The following is a 22,564-nucleotide window of genomic DNA, read 5'->3' as shown; positions in this document are numbered from 1 at the left end:
GCCTCAAATTACCAAGCAGAAAACAAAAGCAAACGGCTAAAATAACAAATAACTAACAGCGAACACAACGCACACCGAATGGTTAAATAAATTTGGCAAACAAAAAGCCAAACATTTGCTGGGCAACCGAAAAAGATGATAAATGATGCGCGTGTGCAATTCCCGGACAAATTGTTTGGCTTTGGAGATGTTTTAATAAAGCTTAACTAATTAAATATCACCACTCAAAACACTCGAAACGAAACGTGCGTGTCTTGGTGTAATATAATAGATTTATTAAATTTGTAGTTTGTGTTATACAAAACACCTTAAGCATTGCATTAAAGATGAAGCCACAACTCGGGCTTTTGAACCCGACGAAGGACGGCCATTAAAAACTTGGCAAAGTCTTAATTTTCATTTCTAGCTGGGGGAAAGACCCCGATCCTCAGAAGTGCTTGGTCAGATTGCTAAGGCAGGGCGAGTTGTTGGTGAACAGACTGGCCAGGCTGAAGATGTTTAGGTAGGTCGACAGGAAGGTGGCCAGCAGGCCGAAGATGAGCACCGCCATGGTGCAGGACACGTCGCACTCGAGGCGATGCAGCAAACGAACGAATCTCAGCCAACAGCCGCGTGGCGTGGTCGGCGGCGAGATCACCAGCAGTGGTTCCATCTCAAGGTCCACCGGATCGTAGTTGAGGTCCAGTGGCAGACTACCATAGCTCGCCTCCGCTGCGATTCGCTGATGAACTCGCTCCATTCGCCGGATGCGGCGGTACAAAAGTGGCGGGAGAATGAACACCAGGGGTCCGGTGATGGTGCCACCCACCACGTCCATCAGGGCATCAAAACTGGGCACAAACTCCGCCACTAGGACCTCCAAGGCCAGCACTGAAGAGCGGATTAGCATGCGTTTGAAGGAGAGGGCTATAAAAAGGAAGGATTAGCTGATGACGTTGACTTAGATTAATGTATTGAAAAATCTTATGACGGAACTCATTAAAAGTCTTTCTTAGTGGAATGAAATTCCTAGATCATTAACTTAAGTTAAAATGAGGCTCACATTCCGGTAGTTTGAAGTAGTTCTCGATCTGCATGAACATCGCGGAGCTAGCCACCGTGACGGAGAAGCAAAGCTGGAGCGCCATTAGGATGAGCATCACATAGAAGGGCACACTGGTGGGCAAAGACTGCAGCAAGTTATCAGCTATCATCGATCCAAACTTATAGGCGGCTATGATGGAGCCAAAGATGGCCACGCTGCAAGTGACTAATCGAGAGGAATGAAATTAATATCCATCTGTAATCGGATTGGAGGAGCAACTCACTGGCGATTCCGATGAGCGCAGCCCAGGAAACCTGCGACTTTTGCTTCATGTCGATCTGAAGGGTCAGCAGGACGGGGTGGATGTCAAACTGGAAGGCCAATATGCTGTAGCTGTTGAGCACGGTAAGGAAACCGGGCAGCTCTAAGAAAAACCAATTTAGAATATTTTAAGCATATGCCCTAAGACCAATACCCACCCAAAGAGATTCCCTCAAAGGGTGTTCCAATTGCAGGAGCTGCAAAAAGGCAGAACCACAACAGCGCCACAATAACGATCATCACGCAAACTGCGATGATAGCCAAGCCCCTGGGATAATTATAAAATAGGATAATGCAGTGCATTGATAGAAAGCAAATAATCCTATCCTGAAATTTATCTTACCGCATGTGCTTTGGACTTCCCAGCCACATGAGCGGGCAGATGACCAGGCCGACTATGATGGCCCAGTAGCAGTAAGAGAAATTGTACTGACCAGCGCTCATGCGCAGCACGACGCCCTCTAGATTCTGGGCAGCCATGACCACGCTGGGCACCGCCATGGCGAAAATGCTTAGATCGAGCAGCACGGACACCAGCAGACTCATATAGGGACCGTAAGCCAGCTCTGCTAGTGCGGCATACGGATAGTTGCGCTTCTGTTGAATTGAAGGATCAAGCAGTTCCGCCATGGTCCAGCATTGGGAGAGCAGGAAGGAGGTATAGATCTGCAGGATGATGATAGAAAGCACCAACAGGATGCCAAAGTATCCAAGTTTCACCAGCAATGCCGGCAGCGTGACAAATGGGAAGATGCCAAACAAATCCACCACGTACAGGATGGCGATGAAAAGCGAAAGGTTCTCCGGTTCGTCCTCGTAGGCGCGGAAATGGGGAAGGGCGCTGAACCGCGATCTTCGCAGGAAGGGCAACTGGTCGTGCTGATGCGAGGGCGTTAGCTGGACAGGAGGCCGACGCTTTGGAAGCGCAAAGGACGGAGCGCGCGAAGGGCGTGGCGCGGGTTTAGCATTCTGGCGACGGAAGAAGAACATTCGCGATGTGGACTCTTCCAAGGGAAGCAAGCAACTGCAGTCCCTCTAAGCTTAAACTAATGGTGGCCACTCTCGCCTGCAACTGGCATATTACCATCAACAAGTTCTGACATCAGACACCAAAGCGAAGCCCTGCAACGACTGCAATGTCAATGCACGTCGCCTGAAGTTCAATGCCTTGTCCCTCCACTCCGTGAAGTGACCCACAAAAGCATGGGCAGCCGTCAACTTGGTAACGAACGTGTTTATTTTGCATATTTATATAATATCAACAAATAGCTTCCAGCGCCCCTGTCTTAATCCGCGTGAGATTCGTCTTCCAGTTTCCTAAAGTTGCACTTGGGAAATCTTCTGCTTCTTTGCTTGGCTCTGAAAGAGGGGAATTGATTAGAAGGATCTAAACATAAGTTTGAAAGCAAAACTCTGGATTCCATCTATGTATGAAATGCAATGGATACAGCGGTTAAGGATACCCACCTCCTCTTTCTCATCTGCCTGCATGGTGATGACCTGCACCGCTTGTCCAGGACCGGATCGCAGCACCTTGGATCCACGTAAAGGCACCTCCCCGCAGCAGAAAACCCGCGACGTAGGCGTATGCTGCAGTTGCGGGCTTGGAGTGTCCGACTCGTCCATGTCCTGCTCCAGCTGGTCGCCTATAGAGTAGCTGTTCGCGTTCTTGTTGTTGTCCGTATAGGCGTGGTTAAAGAGCAAATGGTTGGGACGCACCGCATCCGTTATATACTTACTACATTCCATGGGTTAGGCGGGCATGGTCAGTACAATAGCAACAAAGTTAAGGTTATTGTTTAATGGGACTACATTTTGGCAACAATTCGGTGTAAGTAGATGATACGCACACTGACCACCGCAAAACTATGGCTAATTTAACAAGGGTATTTACAAGGGCTAAGATTGGGCAAAAATAAACATGCATTAAAGGAATCACTGCTAAATAGGAACTTGAACTCGGATCTGCTCTGCTCACTCACGCTCCATGAAGAGGCGCCACGGCTCAAACAGCTTATGGTGCTGGTGGGGCAAGTGGTGCGATTTGCGGTGCTGGTGGGTTGGAAAGCGTGTGGGCGACGAGGGCTTCTTTTTCACGTGCAAAGCGCGTCAAGAGTCGCATTCGGTCGGAGCCGGTGCATCCCGCCTGCAGTTTAAGACATAAAAGGAAACAATACAAAGACTGCTGGTGGTGCACGTTAAGTGTGTTCTCTGCTGTGTGAAATGGATTAAGGTGGCGCCTCATTCAGTGTACGTATCGTTTGAAAGATGGGTAATTGTAAGTGAACATGCAGGATTAAGGGGAGGTAACAGGAAGACCACCTACGATTTAAAGTTAAACAATCGTTGGCGCTTGATGTACTCCAGCACCAGATCGTCTAGAAGGTACTTGACCGACTGGCCGCGTCCTAAGAGCCGCCGAATCAACGTGGAGCTCACCTCATTAGGCACCCAGTTGGTGATTAGCGTAATGTTGCTCTGAAATGTGAATGGAAATGAATAAGAAATAATGTTGTCGAGGTACTGTCTCTCTAACCTGATACTTGGTCAATATGTCGGAGTCAAAGATGAATTTTCCTGGGTTTGAGCCGGCCCGGGTGATAACTACCAAACCATGGTTAGCCACAATGTCCTCAATCTGGGAACAATCATATAAAAAAAGGTACTATTCAAATATATCAAGACTTACATCGGCCTCTGCCCATAGGCCTGGAACAGCAAAGGACTCCAGCAGATCGGCACCGCACAGTAGCTTCAGATGTACAGGATCCCGACTGTCGTGCAACCCACGAGGCAGCCATCCGGGTAGATGTGTGTTCTCCCCGTCATCTCCGCCTCCCCCGCCGGAATTTATGTGGTTATTGATATAGTTCTGGTGGTGCTGGAGCACCGCCTGCGTGCGCATCCACTGATTCTGGTGCACCTCCCAATCGGACAACCGAATCCAATTGGAGCTCTGGGTGGCCAGCTTGACCATGGCACATCTGTCCAAGGCGGAGGCCAGACCCTTTTTGCCATATGAGTCGTGCGTGGGCGAGATGATGCCACCTACCACTCTGTGGGTTCCCTGCATTTCGAAGTGGTCCTTGGCTATCTCTGTTGACAAAAACATGCCGCGTAATTTTATCGATTATGTACCGCAGAATTTCACAATCTAGTTTAACTCACCGAACATCCGAAGGTGCATGGGTGTGGGTGGACTGAAGCATCCGCAGGCTATGAAGGCGATCCGCGGCAGCAGGCTTTTTGTTTCCTCGATGAATGCTGACATTTTCTTCGATTTTGAGCGTCTTTTAAAAGATCCAAACCGCCGGAAGCATTCGCTTGTTATGTTGTTCTTGGGCCAGCTGATTTTCACAATCATCTGTTCGGCTTGTTGTTATTTTCCAACACTAAACAGCTGTGCAGTGGCTACCACCTCTGACTACCTTTGACTTGTTATTCGATAAATGATAACTTAATGTAACTTAATTTTTTGATTTTTAATCATCAAAAAGGCAAGAGTACATAAAAATGTATTAAAGCCTGTTTTACTGATATATCAAGAAGTATACAAACATCACTGCGTTTCTCATTAATAAGTACTTTTTTCGGTGTACCACACGAACATTGCTTTCGCTTGCGATAGTTAGCCAGCCCTGCCAGAACGATTGCCTGACGATACTAGTGTTATCGATTAGAAATGGCGTCCTCACTGTCTTTCTTTTAAGAAAAATTCGTGTAGTCTATTTACCATTTAGCAGCGTTGTGTGTGTCCGTTAATTGTAAGGACACGCTGTTTCTTAGAGAGAACCGCCTGGCTAGAGTGTCCGGAAAGCGGAAACCAAGACGATCGCAGGACGAGGTCGCGGAGCCGACTGCAAAAACAACGGCCAGCAGGCAGCGATATGAAAATGCATTTGTAGCCTTAGCCCACAACACTTGCACACACACCACACACTCTCGCGCACACTCACACACAGGGAAAAGGAGGTGGAGCAGAAGGAGCCGAAGCAGGAGAGGATTGCAAGGGACACCGCTGCAGCATCGCCATCATCTGCGCCAGGTGGAACACGAGGGTCAAGAGGCGTCGGCGGGGGAGGAGGAGCAGGAGGTGGAGGAGCGGCTGCGGCGACGACGACGACGTCCACGACCACGGCAACAACAAATGGCGCTGGTGACGGTGCAGCGCTCTCCCAGTGTGGCGGGCTCCTGCTCGAATTCGGTGAGAGGAGACTTGATGGTTTTCGCGTGTGCGTATGCGTGTGTGCTTTGTTTTGGTCACCCCCACTCTGCCAGGAGAGCCAATTACGGGCAGGCTCTTTAGTGCGTGTTCCGCTTTTGGCCATGATCCTTTGTGTGCTCGGATGTGCTTTTCATGCCCAATGTTTATCATCCGCCAGCTTGTTGCTTACGCTTTTTGGATTTCGACGTTCAACGTTCGCGTGTGGGCGGTATGAGGCAGCGTCATCATCGTCATCGGCTGTGCTGCGCTGCGCTGCTTTTGGTGTAACCCAAGCAAATCCGCAGACGTCGCGACGTCTATATTTTTCAACAGACTTTTGCATTGCCTTATTTGTCGTTTTTGTCGCTTTCCGCTTACCGCTTGTTTTTGTTTTCTTCGCCGCCCCACCGCCCAAAAATAGTTCGCGAGACCTTGACGTCCGCCTGCACAGAGGGAAAAATTAATATCGGGGGTTGATCAATTTAATTTTACAAAACGTTTTAATTCAGATATGCTCAATATGTCAAATCGGTATTTTTGAACACATAAATTAACATTTTATTATTTCTAAGAAATCAGAAAATATAAAAAAAAAAAAAATACTTCACTAAACCGGAATCTTTTTCGAACTTGTGACCCTTTTCTCAAAATCAGACGGTATTCAGTTGAACAATCAGATTTCTTGGAACTGCAGATACAGCTTTGCTTCTTTTCCGCCCTTGAAGTGTAGACTATAATCAGGAGTTTATCTTACCCCTTTGCAAAATAATGAGCATGCAAGTTTGTTCTTTGCCAGACGACATCCTTATATTTAGCCTAACCCCACGGGTGAGGTGCAGCAGGATAAGGTATTCTTAAACACCGAGTAAACAACTTTCCTTTCTCTATAACATCAGGATGGCGAGTCCGAGGACGACGAGGGCAATAGCAAAGGAAACGATCGCAGCGAGTGCTTCTTTGCCGGCAAGGGAACCGCCCTGGTACTGGCTCTTAAGGATATCCCGCCCCTGACGCAAAGCGAGCGTCGCCTGAGCACCGACTCCACCCGCTCCAGTAACAGTACGCAAAGCAACAACTCGGACATCCAGCTCCACCTGCAATCAATGTTTTACCTGTTGCAGCGCGAGGACACGCTAAAGATGGTGCGTATCCAATGTAAAATTACTTTGTCTATCTTTTAAACATATCTTTCTATTCCTATCAAAAGGCTGTCAAGTTGGAGTCACAGCGGTCCAACCGCACGCGCTATCTGGTGATTGCATCGCGTAGTTGTTGTCGGAGCGGCACCAGCGACCGTCGGCGCCACCGGATCATGCGTCACCACTCGGTAAAAGTTGGTGGATCCGCGGGAACAAAGTCGTCCACCTCCCCGGCGGTCCCCACGCAGCGTCAGCTGTCCGTTGAGCAGACCGCCACAGAGGCCAGCAGCAAATGTGATAAAACAGCAGACAAGGAAAACGCAACGGCGGCCGGCGACAACAAGAATACCTCGGGCATGGAGGAGTCCTGCCTGCTGGGCATAGACTGCAACGAGCGGACCACCATTGGCCTGGTGGTGCCCATCCTGGCGGACACCACAATTCACCTGGATGGCGATGGGTAAGACTGGGCATTCATCTCGTAAGAGTCATGCACTCATAACTGCCTAATTGTCGCTATTAACCTTGGGAATTATTTATAGAATTAATTTAAAAATTAGCCGCCCCTAATCTATACACAAATCGGTGTCGCCTTGACCAATTTCCTAGTTGAGCGGTGGCATTTATGTCGCACATTTGTTTCCAATTTATCTTAAGCTATTTTAATAATAGCATGGCAGAGTGTATTTGTTCTGATAAACGTGTGATGTGCATTTCCTTAATTTCAATGGTTTATCTTATCTTGCTTTCAGCGGATTCAGCGTCAAAGTGTACGAAAAAACGCATATATTTAAGCCGGTCTCAGTGCAGGCCATGTGGTAGGTGCCTCCTTTGGAGTCAGATCCCCTTCAGTCACAAATTAAACCCTTGTTTCTTTCCAGGTCCGCGCTGCAGACGCTGCACAAAGTGTCGAAAAAGGCTCGTGAGAACAACTTCTATGCCAGTGGACCCTCCCACGACTGGCTATCCAGCTACGAGAGGCGCATCGAGTCGGACCAGTCTTGTCTGAACGAGTGGAATGCCATGGACGCGCTCGAGAGCCGCCGACCACCTTCGCCTGATGCCATACGAAACAAGTAAGGGTTCGGTACAACTAATTATTTACGGTTTTAATTCCTCTTTCCCTTGAATGCCATAAACAGACCCCCCGAAAAGGAGGAAACCGAAAGTGTCATTAAGATGAAGCTGAAGGCCATCATGATGTCAGTGGACCTGGACGAGGTCACCTCCAAGTATATACGCGGACGCCTCGAGGAGATCCTGGACATGGATTTGGGCGAGTACAAGTCGTTTATCGACGCCGAAATGCTCGTTATTCTAGGCCAAATGGATGCCCCCACCAAGATTTTCGAGCACGTCTATCTGGGATCAGAGTGGAATGCCAGCAACTTGGAGGAGCTGCAGAAAAACGGGTATGTTTAAGAGAAAAAAAAGGCCACACTATTGATATCCTGGGAAAATTGGCTAAAATCAGCGACAACTTATTTTCATTTTCAGCGTTCGCCACATCCTGAACGTGACGCGGGAGATCGATAACTTCTTTCCGGGCACCTTCGAGTATTTCAACGTTCGCGTGTACGACGATGAGAAGACGAACCTGCTCAAGTACTGGGACGATACGTTCCGCTACATCACGCGGGCGAAAGCCGAGGGATCCAAGGTGCTGGTGCACTGCAAGATGGGCGTCAGCCGATCCGCCTCGGTTGTCATCGCATATGCCATGAAGGCTTACCAGTGGGAGTTCCAGCAGGCGCTAGAGCACGTGAAGAAGAGGCGCAGCTGTATAAAGCCCAACAAGAACTTCCTCAATCAGCTGGAGACGTATAGTGGGATGTTGGACGCCATGAAGAACAAGGAGAAGCTGCAGCGCAGCAAGAGCGAGACGAACTTGAAGAGCACAAAGGACGCGCGACTGTTGCCTGGTAGCGAACCAACGCCCCTCATTCAGGCTCTAAACCAGGCCAAGTCGAAGTCGACTGGTGAAGCGGGCGTAACACCCGATGGCGAAGAGGAGGATGGTTCACGCATGCACCGGCGATCCATCGCCCAGAAGTCACAGCGTCGCATGGTTAGGCGCTCGAGCAGCACATCACCCAAAACCCAGACGGCTGTGGTTACCAAGCAGCAAAGCCAGTCTATGGAGAACCTTACGCCGGAACGTAGCGTGGCCGAGGAGCCAAAAAATATGCGCTTCCCAGGCAGCAACGGCGAGAACTACAGCGTCACCCAGAACCAGGTGCTGCACATCCAGAAACACACGCCTCTGTCAGTGCGCACACGAATTCACGATCTCGAGGCGCACCGGGCGGACCAGCTGCCACAGCAACCTGTCTGGACCTCGCTGACAAAACTGATTACACAGACCTCTCACTTGGGAAAAAGTGTCAGTGGCAGCAGTAGTGGAAATATTGACTCGCGGCGGGATTCTAGCTGTTCGGATGTATTCTCCTCGCAGGTGGACAGTGTTTTTGCCAAGGATGAAGGGGAGAAGCGCCAGCGTCGAAAGACGCACTCCTGGACAGAGTCCTTGGGTCCAAGTGGCGGCATCGTCCTGGACCCCACGCCACAGCAACAGAAGCAGCAGTCAAACGCCATTCTGCGTCCCCGAGGCACACGTCAGCGGGAGCTGCCTTCGCGGCACGCAAGTTGGGGATCAGGAGACAACCGATGCTGTCTGCCGCAGAGGACCAGTTCCGGCTCCTACTATGACTCCAATCGCAACACTACGGCCATCTTCGAGGGCGTTATCCAAGACCTCAAGCGCAGTTCCAATTGCAATGTAATCGAAGGAGTCGCCGTTGCTGTGGAACCGATAGTTGGAGTTGGCGAGGGCACCGTAAAGCGCACCAAGCAGAAGCTGGAAGAGAGCACCTCGCTGAAAAAGCGCTGCCAGGAAGAAAGCCAGGAGCTGCTACTCGAGGCTGTGGATGCTGGGCAGAGGCGGTGCCCAAGCCTCTATAGGAGCGCCTCCTCGGCGCACAGTCCGCGGCAGCGTCAGCCACTACGCTGTAATAGTGAGGAGCTGATGCACACCAGCGACATCGAGAACAAGAACACCACGCCAGGCGACCATGAGGCGACGGTAGTGCTGCGCGTCCAGGGACAAACGCTGGCCGACGATCAGCGCATCTCGGGCAATGTGCAAATACTCAAGCAAAATTTCGAAGCCAAAGCGGGAGTGGTGGGCACAGGAGGAGGAGGAGGCGGTGGCACTGCAGCGGGATCGGGCAGTAGTTCAACAATCGCAACGTCGGTATCGGCGGTGGCCGGAGCCTGCTCAGCGAATCCCGGCAAGAAGACGACTAGCCACCAATCACTGCCATCGTCGCCGGTGGCGCAGCATGCCAACCACGTGTCCGCCGCCTCCAACTCCAACTCCTCCGCCTCCAACTCGTCCGATTCCAGCGTAAGCGAAAATTGTGATCGTAATGTAAAAGGTCTAGTGCATAAATATCAAACCACTACTTCCTGCAGTAGCCAGGCGGCCGCCACCCCCACAGTCGCCTGTGCCCCACTGCCACCCGCCGGAACCGCCAGCAACATCAGCCACTCCTGCAGCACCACTACCACTACTAGCTTCAAGCAACGCCCGCTCTCCTACTACGACCGCTCGCTGTCCAACAGATCCACGCATGACTATAGCGACAGTCGACCGCCACCCGCGCCCGTCCGCGTCAGTCACAGCAGCAACGTTCAGCACCAGCAACAGCAGCAGCAACAACTGCAACCGGAGCAGCATCAGCAGCAGGTGCAGATCCGGCGGTTGGCGCAGCACGGGAAGACGCATCCGCTGAGCAGGCTAAGTGCTCCGAAAACAGGCTTTAACACCGCCGCCTACAACACCATGTAAAGGCCATGCTCTGCTTAACAACATGCTAACTGCAAACTGCAACATTCACATACCACTTGCAACTTGCAATCCATACCCTGTAGCCACTAAGGATCGTCCTCATCCTATCGCCTGCTTTACTTATTTATATACTCGCCCGCTTTCGACCATTTTGTGTTTTTTGTCCAACAATCGAACACCACCACCCCATCCATCCCCTCCATCATGCCTCGTGTTTGTTGTCTTGTTGTGTAAGGCGTCCATGAAAGCTTCTAAAGATCTTGTGTCTGCAATGTGTGAATGGAACTATTAAGATGACAAGAGAGGGCAAACAAAACAACCTATGGAAATGAAACTGTATTTGTACTTTTAAATTACTTGTAACTGTATACATATTTATTTTATATTATGCAAGAACTGCCTACGAATAAACGATTTATTGTATATACGTCATCGTCTTGTCTTGTGAGTGTCCCTGTGCCGTCCATGTGCCATTCACACCACAACTCCCATGTGTTGCCCAACAAACACTGCCCTCCGTTTTTACCAGATTTGTATTTGCAGCCTTATCCACATGATCCGCTCCTTCCGCTACTCTTGGGCGGAGTACAAGAAGTGATCCGGCACATGGAGCACCGACTGCCGAGGCCGCGGCCCAAAAGTTCCCACCTTGAACACTTGTATTTTTTGCCATTTATCAGACCACATATTTATAAATAAAAATGTGTAATCCAATTTCGAGCGCAATCTGTTTTACTGTTGGCCATGAGTCACCTTTGGGTACACACATAATTTAATAGTGACCGGAGATATGAATTATTTTCACATATTGTATAATTACAAAGAAATTAACAATTACTATTTAATATAAATGTAATTTGATGTAGTTTGGGGATTTTAAAGTTAAATGTAGATATAGCAAGGTGTGTATGGAAGGAAAAAATATATGGGTTCTAAAAAGTTTTTTTTTTAACAAAATCCTTATCGATTTGAAAATAATAATCATATTTCTAAATATTGTTTAACAAAATCCTTATCGATTTGAAAATAATAATCATATTTCTAAATATTGTTTAAGCTTTCTAACGGCACAGTGTTTGAAAAAGATTTTTTCAGATCGCAGATTATCGTTGCCTATCGCCCATCGATATGTGTAGGAGGAAACGCAACCAACCACCTGGTAACACTGACACTCACACACCTGCAGATGCGCCAGCACACACACACAGAACACACACGCACACAGACGCGCACTGAACTTCCACTACAGTTTCTTTATTTTCTGCAGGAAAATTAGAAGCAAAACGACACGAAATTCGCAGTGAACTCGCGGCGGACTCGCGACCGTAACGTAATCGGAATCTCGGTGGTGATCCGGAGGCCAAGTGCACACCGTGCGATGCTAGCCACTGGCCAGCAATCAGCCGTCGCCGTCCAATAACCAATAGCATTCGAATTTCAAGTCGGAGTTGCGGAACGGAACCAATCCGACCAATCGCCAGTCATCGTACGTGGCGCTATTCGCAGTCTCGAAGCAAGTGCTTCATCCGGCCGGAGGAACGCATACGGATACCGGAACCGGTTGCCATCATGACAGACGCCGCTGGCAATGCGCTGGCCGAGAAGGGCCTACCGGAGATGAAAGGCTGGCTGCTAAAGTGGACCAATTACATCAAGGGCTACCAGCGGCGATGGTTCGTGCTATCCAAGGGCGTGCTGAGCTACTACCGCAACCAGTCGGAGATTAACCACACGTGCCGGGGCACCATATCGCTTCACGGAGCCCTCATCCACACGGTCGATTCGTGCACGTTCGTAATCTCGAACGGCGGCACCCAAACGTTCCACATCAAGGCCGGCACCGAGGTGGAGCGCCAGTCGTGGGTCACCGCCCTGGAGCTGGCAAAGGCTAAGGCAATCCGGGCCATCGAATGCGAGGAGGAGGAGGAGACGGAAACGGCACATGTGGTGCCCAGCCAGGAGATCAGCTCGGTGGTCCGAGATCTCACCGATCGGCTGGAGAGCATGCGTACCTGCTACGACCTGATCACCAAGCATGGCGCAGCCTTGCAGCGCGCTCTCAACGATCTGGAGACGAACGAGGAGGAGTCGCTGGGCAGCCGCACGAAGATCGTCAACGAGAGGGCGACCCTCTTCCGGATAACCTCCAATGCGATGATCAACGCCGGCAACGACTACCTGCACACGGCAGAGGCACAAGGCCATAAGTGGTCCAAGATGCTACACCACGAGCGCGAGCAACGCCAGCGGCTGGAGGAGATCATCGAGCAGATGGCAAAGCAGCAGTCGCAGATGGAGCAGGCCGCCGTACTGGTGCGCCAGAACAAGCCGGTGTCATCCACCTCGGGGGCAGGCACCGCCGGCTCCTTGGTGACCTCAGATGAGGAGATGGAGTTTTTCGATGCCGAGGAGCACGGCTATTCAGGCAGCGGTCGCTCCCCTGAGTCTTCGGATTGCGAGCGGGGTACCTTTATCTTAAAGATGCACAAGCGCCGCAGTAGTAGCGAGGACCAGGTGGAGGGCCATTTGGAGGGCAGTTCCTCGGAGAGTGACGAGCAGAAGCGCACCGTGCAAACGGTGCAGCAGGTGTGCCTGGTGAGTGCGCCACGGGTAGCATCGGGCGGTCAGGGCGACGACGATGACGACGTGGATAAGGCGTTGCCGGCCAAGGAGAGCACCGACTCCATCTACGGACGCAACTGGAATCCGGATCTGATTAAGAAGCGACGCGACCGTGTGCCAGATAAACCGAACCACCCCATCAGCCTGTGGGGCATCATGAAAAATTGCATTGGCAAGGATCTGTCCAAAATTCCCATGCCCATCAACTTTAACGAACCGCTGTCCATGCTGCAGCGCCTGGTGGAGGACTATGAGTACACGGAGATACTCGACTACGCGGCCACCTGCCAGGACGAGTGCGAGCAGCTGGCCTACATAGCCGCCTTTACCGTGTCCGCCTATGCCACGACCACAAACCGCACAGGCAAGCCCTTCAATCCGCTGCTGGGCGAGACCTACGAGTGTGACCGGATGGATGACTATGGTTGGCGGTGCCTGGCCGAGCAAGTGTCCCATCATCCACCGGTGGCGGCGCTGCACTGCGAAAGTAAGAACTGGACGTGCTGGCAGGAGTTCTCCATGACCAGCAAGTTCCGCGGCAAGTACGTTCAAGTGAGTATAGGTGTATAGGACTTTATGAAAGAAGCAAGTTACTCCTGGGATCGGGGTTACTTCCATTACAATGTGATAATCTAATAATGCATTAATTTCGCGACAGATCAATCCCTTGGGCGGCGTCTATGTGCAATTCCCGAACAGCGGCAGGCGCTATTCCTGGCGCAAGGTGACCACAACGGTGAACAACATCATTGTGGGCAAACTGTGGGTGGACCAGCATGGCGAAATGGAAATCCGGGGATCGCAGGCGGCAGAGGGGCACAAATGCATCCTGAACTTTATCCCCTACTCGTACTTTAGTCGCGATGTGCAGCGAAGCGTCAAAGGCGTGGTAATGAACAAAGACAACGAGGTCAAGTGGGTGGTGCGTGGTACGTGGGACATGAAGATCGAGATTGCACCGGTGCTCAAGACATCGGGATCGGTCAGCAGTCCAACGTACACCACGGGCGAGTTTAAGCTGGCCTGGCGCCGTCGTCCTGCTCCTCCGGATTCGGACAAGTTTTATAACTTCACTACACTAGCCTGCCAGCTCAACGAAGAGGAGGAGGGCGTGGCGCCGACGGACTCACGCCTTCGTCCCGACCAAAGGCTGATGGAGCAGGGCGACTGGGACGAGTCGAATAAGGAGAAATTGCGCCTGGAGGAGAAGCAGCGCACAGAACGCCGCCGGCGGGAAAACGAGGCGGAGGAGGCCGCCGCAGAGGGTAGGCCATATCCAGCCTATGAGCCCATGTGGTTCAAGCGCGAAAAGGAGGAGGGAAGCGAGGAATATGTGCACGTTTTCAAGAACACTTACTGGGAGGCCAAGGCGGCTCAGAACTTCGAAGGCTGTCCGGACATATACTAGACAGCAGTAGCCAACGGAGCAGCCAAGGGAGCAACTGCAGCCACTACCACACATAGCAGCCTTAGCGAATATTCTAAAGTTTTCAGATATCCAGCCTCCACACACAACTAACACACCACAGCGGGACACGCTCCGACTGATTTCGGAGCAGCACATACGCATATTGTAGTACCACACTTTGATCTAGAGCATATTTATATATATATATATATATAAATTAATTCCTGTAAACTAACCAAGTTTAATCCATACCCCTGCGTCGAAATGTACTTTGATTATTTCTTCCTGACTACCGGTTAACCATTTCTAGTGGCTTTCCAACAGAAGGCCAAGACAGATGATAGCTCTTAATCCTCGGTTTCCATCCAAACCCCTAGATGTCTTTTTCCTTTCCGCTGAATGCATACTTCGCCTTTGTTGTGTATATAAATATATCGAACCGAATCGAGAGAACCGAGCAAGAAGCGAGAGAATATGTTAAATGTTATAAATTTATGCAATTTATTATTAAAGTATTATTTAAATAAAGCAACAACGTGTGTGTGTATGTGTGTTCAACTGGGGTAACTGACGATGTCGCCTGGCGACACCACCTGCACACCTGCGATAAGATCCCGCCTGACTCACGCGATCGCTATCACATCCGGCTGCCAATTAGGGTGTAGATCGAATTGCCGACTAATAAATCGTGGAGGCGTAAAGTATAGAATTCTTGTTTTAATAGTTACACTTCCAAAATTTATAAAGCCCTTATCAATCGTTTTTGGTTTTCAGTTTCCTGGCTGGGGTCATTCAATTACGGCTATACTTTCTTTTAAATAAGTACAAGTGGGATCTTGACCAATAAACAAATATTTAACAGAATACATTTCAAAACTATTTTAAAATATTTTCCAATACTCCAATGCTTACTTTCCTATAAGGTTGCCACTCGTCGGGCCTCCACAGGCTGCCATCGATCAGCATTTGTTGACTACACACAATAGATAACGTTTTAGCGGAACAGAGGGCGACCCTCAGTTGTTATCTGTGGTCTGGGAGGGTTCAAATATGTCCAGCGACTTTAGAAGTGCCTCGGCCGACGGGTCGCGACCCTGGAAGCGACGGAACACTTCCGCCGTGGGCACAGATCCGCCGCAGCTGAGGAAGGTCTGCTTGTAGCGCCGGCCAACGACCGCGTAGTTCTCTTCGCTTCGCTGCTCAGCAAAGCTGCTCGAAATGTCGGCGGCTATGAGGCGGGAATACAAGTGACTGAACTGGGCGGCCGCCCAATCTCCGGCAAAAATGTCGGTCAGGGAGCACGGATGTGCGTCCTTCTTGTCCAGCGGCATGCATTGATAAACCGGCCACAGCTTGCGAACCACCTCCAGCCAGAAGGCATTCGAGCGGTGCAGCTCCACGTCGAGATCCGCCAGGTAGAGGTCCTGGCACAGATTATAGCCAGCCAACTGAGTCTTCAGCAATCGCATCTTCTGTGAAAGCTCAGCCTCCAAGGGCTCACCGCTGCTAAAGTGTCCGGATAGGCTTCGAATCACTGTGGGATCGTCGAGGAAGTTGCTCATCACATGACCGGACACTTGAGAGGCATCCCACTCGATGTTTGAGAGTCCCGCCAAATCGCTGTACCCCGCTTGGGTGAGCAGGTGTTGGAGTCCGCTTCCAAAAGTCTTGAAGAGCATCTGCAGATCATCGTATCCAAGAAGCGGGGGCTTGGCATCCGGACTTTGTGGCTCCGAAAAGTTAAATATCAGCGCACAGAGAGGCGTCAGCCCGGCAGACTTATTGCTGTTCCGTATGCCCACCATCCAACCATTGTTTCTGCCGAACTTGTGCTCCTTGGAATAGCAGTCCACATAAAAGCCACCCACCGGGGTGGAGCTATTGACGGAATCAGCATCGAACACATCGTAGAACTTAACTGCCGGATGCCACACCTCCGCATTGGGCTGCTCAACTATTTTGATGCCGAAGAGCTTTTCACTCAGCGCAAACAAGCCGGAAAGAACGCGGGGCAGTGGGAAAAACTCGCGGAGCTTCTGATCTTGGAGACCGTGCTCCGCCGCCAGTTGCTTGCGCCGCCAGTAGGCAACGTCGTAGGCTTCCAGCTTGTATTCACAGCCACTGTCCTGAGCGAAGCCCTGTAGTTTCTCCAGCTCCACACTTTGAGCAGGGCCGGCGAACTTGAGAAGCTTGGCAAAGATCTGCTTAAGGTTGTCCACACTGCCCACCATTTTGGTCTGCATGGACATGTCTGCAAAGCTTTCATAGCCCAACAGATTTGCCTGTCGCTTGCGCAAACCGCGTATTTTTTCGATGTGTGTGCTGTTCTCCAGGGATTTTTCCTGCTGCGAGGATGCCTTCAGCACACTGGCCCTCCAGACGTTCCAACGCTGCATTCGCTCTGGGCAGTGCTTTAGAAAACCATCGACCACTTGAGGCTGTAGGGTTATCTTCCAAGGACCCGTCATAGGTTGTCCGGGATCGCGGGCTGTTGCCTCAAGAAGCGAAGGCGGGAAATCTCTTACAAGATTGAAGTCCGTAATAATCTGTCCAAACGAGTGCACTGCCATGTTGACCTTGTTCTTGAAGTTGGCTCTCTCTCGACCCAAATGGGTAAGCAGCTCTTTCAGTCCATCCTGCTTATCTTTGTCCAGCGTGAGCCCGTTCAGCTTGCCCTCGAGCAGGAACTTCTGTCGCATCCTCTGCTCATCTGGACCCGAATCGGACGAAGCATCCTTGAGTGCCTTATACACCGTTTGATTGCAGAACTTCGCTGCCCGAGCGTTACGCGCTCGTTCGTGGATGTTCATGTAGGATTTGGTGGGTATCAGGGTAGAATTGCCCAGGTACAGAGCCTTGGCCACACCCCATGTCGTCTCCAGTGGACCCGTCACGGTGTCCAGCTCCCGAAAGATGCTGGCGGCATTTAGCTGCTTGCCACTGTGCAGGTCGCTCTCCAGCGCCTTCACCGAGTTCTCCACCGCCGATGCCTGCTGACCAATGGCGCCCAAGCACATCTCGATGGTGATGTCACTGAAGGCGGGAAGTCCGTCCGGCTTGAGCACGCCCTCGCCTAGCGGTCCCTCCTCACCGATCTCCGGTACCCTGCGGGGATAGGTTTAGTGACTCCACATGTTGAATCCGGGTAATTTTCGTACTTACAGCACTATGTAACCCGGCCGGTTTTCCGTTGAGTGCAGCGGAGCGCTAAGCGCGGCCCGGATGAGGGGCACCGACGTTGGGCGCCTTCGTAGGAGATTTAGCATGTCCTAGGTGAAGTCGTTAATCCAGATATGTACAATTCCGGACAGTTTGCGCCGGAATTTGGGATTCTGAAATGGGGGCCAGCGTTTACACAACACGCCTGGACCAAAAAGCAAGTGACAGCGGCCAGGGTTGCCACCATCAGCGGTGGAGCCGGCAGTGATGCGAAAATCACACTTTACTGCAGTCACTGAATCCAATCTATCCTAATCTGTGACTTCTCTTTTTTTTTTTTTTTTTTTTTTTAATTTTTATTATTTATTGAATCTTCCCTTTGTGTTAAGAGACTAACAATAAGTGTTCAAATCTTAATCTAACTTAATTAACTTTCACTTAGTGATAGTTTTTTTTTTTTCATTAATGCCCTAATAAGTTTATTGCTGGGCTGGGAGGTCGTTGCGGTGCAGCCGGCTTTGACTGCATACTCGGATTAGTTTTCTTGCGAGGGGATTTGTATGGGTGGTCAGCTTTTCGTTATACTTCGTTTTTTTCTCAGCTATTACTTCGATTACTAATTTGATTTTTAGGTCTCTGTGTATGTTTTCGTTCCGAAGGTACCACGGCGCTCCAGTGATAATTCTCAGAATTCTTGACTGTGCTCGCTGAATAATGTCTATGTTACTTCTGGATGCGTTGCCCCACAGCTCGGAGCCATAAGTCCAGATAGGTTTTAAGACGGAGTTGTATAGAAGAGCTTTGAACTCCAGACTAAGTGGAGAGCGAGCATTTATGAGCCAGTGGAGGTTCCTTGCTTTAAGTTTAAGATGTTTCGATTTGGCTTCTATATGTTTGCGCCAAGTGAGCCGCCTGTCCAGATGAACTCCCAGATATGTTACCTCGTCGGCTTGTGGAATGCATATGTTATTCAAGACCAGTGGTGGGCATGTTTGTTTGTTTAAGGTAAAGGTAACCTGCTTGCATTTTTGAACATTTATTGAAATTCTCCAGTCGGCAAGCCATCGTTCTACAGATGTTAAGTGTCGGGATAGGAGTGCCGTGGCTTTTATTGGGCATTTCGAGCGACTGAGTATCGCGGTATCATCAGCGAACGTGGAGGTTGTTAGATTGTAGTCTATGGGGAAATCCGCCGTATACAGGGTGTATAAGATTGGACCCAGTACACTGCCTTGCGGCACTCCAGCTTCGATTGCGCAATCGCGTGAAGTGCTTGTATCGCATCTTATTGCAAACACTCTGTTATATAGGTATGACTTCAGTAGCTTATGTGTGTTTTGGGGCAACAGCTTGATTATTTTAAACAAAAGTCCATCGAGCCACACTCTGTCAAATGCCTGCGCGACGTCTAGAAAAATGGCTGTGCAGTATTCTCGATGTTCAAAAGCAGTACGAATTTCTGACGTGATTCGGTTGACCTGTTCGATGGTTCCATGTTTTTCTCTAAAGCCAAATTGATGTGTTGGAAGTGTGTTGTTTATTCTAAGATGAGGGCTAATCCGAAGGAGTAGCATTTTTTCAAACAGCTTTGAAAGACATGTTAGTAAGCTTATCGGTCTATATGATGATGGCTGCGTTTTATCTTTTCCTGGCTTTGGAATCATTACTATGGTCGACTTTTTCCATTTTTGAGGGAAGTATCCAAGCTTGGCGATTGCGTTGAACAACAGGCAGATGTGAAGAATAGCACACTTTGGGAGTTCAATGAGCATTCTTGGAGTTATTAGGTCGTAGCCAGGCGATTTTCTTGGGTTCAGTTGCTCTTTGATAACCTTTGCTAGTTCACATGGTCGGAATTCAAAGGGTTCTTGAGGATCTAGATTGGCTGCTATTAAAGGAGGGAGAATAAATGTGTTGGTAGAGGGATTTGGTCGGAATACATTTTGTAAATGGTCAGCGAAAGCACTGGCTCTTTCTTCATCACTTCGAAACCAGGTGCCAGAGGGACTTCGTAGTGGCATAATTGGCGCTATTGGAGTCTTTAGGTTTCTGTGAGCTCTCCAAAGAGGGTACTTAGTGCTGGTGGGAGAGAGTTGCTCGATATATGAACGTTGGCTGTTTTTTTCCTCTTGTTTGAGAGCATTGGTAAGCCTGCGTGTGGCTATCTTAAGCATGTGCTTAGTAATTGGTGATCTATTAGACTGCCAATCCCTTCGTAGGCGTCGTTTATCTAATACCAGCCGCTCGATTTCGCGATTAGTTTTGATGTAGTTTGGTTTTGCATACGTCACTGGCGGGGTTGAAGCCTTTGCAGCCGAAACTAAAATGTTTTCAAGAGTTTCCGTTGACTTGTCTATATCCTCCTTTGTAGATAATGCCGTCGTTAGTTCTATGTGTGAACAGACATACTTTTGATACCTTGGCCAGTTTGTTCTAAAATTTGTGAGTCTATACGGTGGGTCGACGATGTGGGGGCGAGTTAGCATATTTAGAAAAACAGGTGAGTGATCTGATGATAAGTCTGCTAGTGCTTCGGCGGTGACCATGTTGCGGGGGACATGTTTAGTAATTGCAAAATCGATCAGGTCTGGGATTTTTCTTGGGTCTGCTGGCCAGTATGTAGGCTTACCCGGGGATACATAGTCTAGCTTGTTTTCTGGCTTCGTAAGCGCATTGTACAATTGCTTACCCTTTGGCGACACAAGTCGAGATCCCCAATGGGTGTGCTTGGCGTTATAGTCACCCGCTGCGATGAACCTGTCACCTAGTGTGTTAAAGAATTCCATGAATTGATCCTCAGAGATTGGAAAGCGCGGTGGGCAGTAGACTGCGGCTAGAGTCGTTGAACCATTGTTGAGTTGTAAGGCTATGGACGTAGATTGTAAGTAGTTTTTGTCAAAATTGTTTAAGTGGTGGTGTTTTATGCGATTTCTGATGAGTATTCCAGTGCCTCCATGAGCTTTACCATCTGGATGATTTGTACCATAGAACAAGTATCCTGGTATATGAAAATTGTTTTTGTTTGTGAGGTGCGTTTCTGATAGTAGCATTACGTCGATGTTTTTTTCGTAAATGAACTGTGTGAGCTCTTGTGTATGCCGTGAAACGCCATTTGCGTTCCACAGAGATATCCGTAGGGAAGCCATTATGGGGATTTTGAAGATACAAGAAGTTGAATCAGGATATTTTGGTTTTTCATGAGCTCTTGCAAAGTATTTTGCATGAACGTCATGAAGTCTTTCATGCTTTGCTGTAGGGATAGCATCATAGCTTCGATGCCACTTTGTTGTGTTTGTTGGATGTTTGTCGGTGTATGTTCGGAATGAGCAGTTCTTGTCGGTGGGGCGGGCACTTCTAGTCCGGATTTTAGGGCGCTAGCGAAAGAAATTGTTGGAGTAGTGCTTGGGACAGTTAGGGGTGGTTGAAAAATCGGTTGCGGAGAGTAGAAATTGACTTTGTTGTATGTATGTGCTGTGGCAATACGTTTGTTTAGGCGGCTCTTCAATTCTTTGTACACCACACAGCCTCTGTAGTTTGCAGTATGTTTTTCCCCGCAGTTACTGCATTTCTTCACAGACTTATCGTCCTTGTTTTTGGGGCAGTTTGCGGTAGTATGAGGTTCGCTACAGACAACACATACGGACTTAAGGGTGCAGTATGCCTTGGTGTGGCCGTATTCTTGGCAATTAGTACATTGAACTGGATTGATACGTTTGTGCGGCTCCTCCACGGTGATCCTCCGATGTAGCAAGTACTGTAAATTGTATATTGGGTGCACTTCGTTTTTCTTTAGTGCCTGGAGCTCTGGTTCGAGTTCTATTTTGAATAGTGGCTGCGGAACTTTGTCTTTGTTTAAAATATTAATAGCTGTCTTTGCAGAAAAGTTTTTGGCCTTCAGAGCCTCAATTATCTCAGCTGGTGTCACTGTTGCTTCAATGCCCTTAAGTACTACCTGTAGCCCTTTGCAACTTTTTAATTGGTATGTGTAGTAGTTTTTACCAGCATCATTTAGGTATTTAGTCACTATACGGTGGTCTGCTTCTGTTTGGATCTGTAGTTTTATTTCATGAATATTTCCTTTTTTAAGTGGGATAATGTGGAACTTGCTGTCACCAATCAAAGCAACGAGTTTATTTACAAGTGCATTTGTACTTTGTTCTCGTATGAAAATTGGTGGAGGCCTGGTCTTTTTTGGTTCCCCTACCGTTTTTTCGTTGGGTTGTTCGGTCGCAGAATCAGCCAAGATAGCATATCGGTTTGAATTATTTACTGCAGAGTTTTCATTGCCGTTGTTGGTTCGATTGATTTTGGGTTGATTACCTGCCTTATTGTTTTGAGGGCTGAGCTTTCTCTTGATTTGGATGTAGCGATCCATGCCAGTCTGCACAGTCGAAATCGACTTCTGCTTTTGTTTTGATTCTTCTTTACGTGCATTATTGTTGTTGCAAACGGTCAGTGCTGCTGAATTATTTACAGCTGGCACAGCGATAATTAGTTGGGCCGCTGACGAAGTTGATGTTGTGGCAGTTGCCAGTGAGGTCACTGCACTCGTTATTGCAGTGTTACAGTTACCCGGGACGGTCGTTTGGCGCTGCGAGAGGAGCGGGGTAGGAGAGGCGGTCTCTTCGCTCCACGACTTGTGAGCCGAAGCAGGCAGAGAGGGAGAGCAAGAACGCGGTCTGTCGTTCGCTGAGGGCAAAAGTTTCGAGTTAGTTGAAGGTGAGGTTGCTCGATCACCGATTTGCGGTGAGACGAAAGAAAAGTATGCATTGTTGCGTTGTAAAGAGAGCCGGCGCTCGTCTTGTTCACATTGTCGCTGAGAACGTATGTCGTTTTG

General features: G+C 49.4%; 5 protein-coding genes across 11 annotated transcripts, besides 1 other annotated feature; 2 read left to right on the top strand and 3 right to left on the bottom strand.

Annotated features, from left to right (window-relative positions):
- Window positions 1-427: 427 nt before the first annotated feature.
- mah (mahogany) lies at window positions 428-2,335 on the bottom strand (the record flags this gene model as incomplete). The annotated part of the gene is made up of 5 exons (NM_143059.1): window positions 428-906; window positions 1,043-1,249; window positions 1,308-1,448; window positions 1,504-1,613; window positions 1,689-2,335. 5 exons carry the CDS (start codon window positions 2,333-2,335, stop codon window positions 428-430), a joined length of 1,584 nt encoding a protein of 527 aa, NP_651316.1.
- A 231-nt stretch (window positions 2,336-2,566) lies between these two features.
- Window positions 2,567-4,730, bottom strand: Nmnat (Nicotinamide mononucleotide adenylyltransferase). Of its 4 annotated transcripts, none has more exons than NM_143058.1 (6): window positions 4,514-4,730; window positions 4,035-4,441; window positions 3,882-3,983; window positions 3,672-3,823; window positions 2,813-3,083; window positions 2,567-2,704 (listed from the first exon to the last, which is right to left on the bottom strand). In NM_143058.1, the coding sequence occupies exons 1-6, from the start codon at window positions 4,707-4,709 to the stop codon at window positions 2,663-2,665; spliced, it is 1,170 nt and encodes a 389-aa protein (NP_651315.2). In that variant the 5' UTR covers window positions 4,710-4,730; the 3' UTR covers window positions 2,567-2,662. The 4 variants fall into 4 exon arrangements, with proteins under 4 accessions (NP_651315.2, NP_001262942.1, NP_733064.2 ...); NM_001276013.2 differs by having other exon boundaries at window positions 4,514-4,694; NM_170185.1 differs by lacking the exons at window positions 2,567-2,704; window positions 2,813-3,083 and adding an exon at window positions 3,134-3,491.
- A 280-nt stretch (window positions 4,731-5,010) lies between these two features.
- On the top strand, window positions 5,011-11,257 carry ssh (slingshot). 4 transcript variants are annotated; one of them, NM_001170246.1, is made up of 8 exons: window positions 5,011-5,549; window positions 6,446-6,691; window positions 6,757-7,148; window positions 7,441-7,506; window positions 7,570-7,764; window positions 7,831-8,100; window positions 8,186-10,094; window positions 10,163-10,964. In NM_001170246.1, the coding sequence occupies exons 1-8, from the start codon at window positions 5,493-5,495 to the stop codon at window positions 10,163-10,165; spliced, it is 3,138 nt and encodes a 1,045-aa protein (NP_001163717.1). In that variant the 5' UTR covers window positions 5,011-5,492; the 3' UTR covers window positions 10,166-10,964. The 4 variants fall into 4 exon arrangements, with proteins under 4 accessions (NP_001163717.1, NP_524492.2, NP_001163716.1 ...); NM_001170245.1 differs by lacking the exon at window positions 5,011-5,549 and adding an exon at window positions 6,072-6,377; NM_079768.4 differs by having other exon boundaries at window positions 8,186-11,257.
- A 487-nt stretch (window positions 11,258-11,744) lies between these two features.
- On the top strand, window positions 11,745-15,098 carry Osbp (Oxysterol binding protein). The gene is made up of 2 exons (NM_057923.4): window positions 11,745-13,712; window positions 13,819-15,098. Exons 1-2 carry the CDS (start codon window positions 12,108-12,110, stop codon window positions 14,566-14,568), a joined length of 2,355 nt encoding a protein of 784 aa, NP_477271.1. The 5' UTR covers window positions 11,745-12,107; the 3' UTR covers window positions 14,569-15,098.
- On the bottom strand, window positions 15,048-17,957 carry CG11771 (uncharacterized protein). The gene is made up of 2 exons (NM_143057.3): window positions 17,731-17,957; window positions 15,048-17,673 (listed from the first exon to the last, which is right to left on the bottom strand). The coding sequence occupies exons 1-2, from the start codon at window positions 17,832-17,834 to the stop codon at window positions 15,585-15,587; spliced, it is 2,193 nt and encodes a 730-aa protein (NP_651314.1). The 5' UTR covers window positions 17,835-17,957; the 3' UTR covers window positions 15,048-15,584.
- Window positions 17,958-18,056: 99 nt separating this feature from the next.
- Window positions 18,057-22,564: part of a mobile genetic element that runs on past the window's edge.

Source organism: Drosophila melanogaster, chromosome 3R, assembly GCF_000001215.4.
Source record: "Drosophila melanogaster chromosome 3R".
Classification (NCBI taxonomy): Eukaryota; Metazoa; Arthropoda; class Insecta; order Diptera; family Drosophilidae; genus Drosophila; species Drosophila melanogaster.
This window is presented reverse-complemented; position numbering and strand designations above follow the sequence as displayed.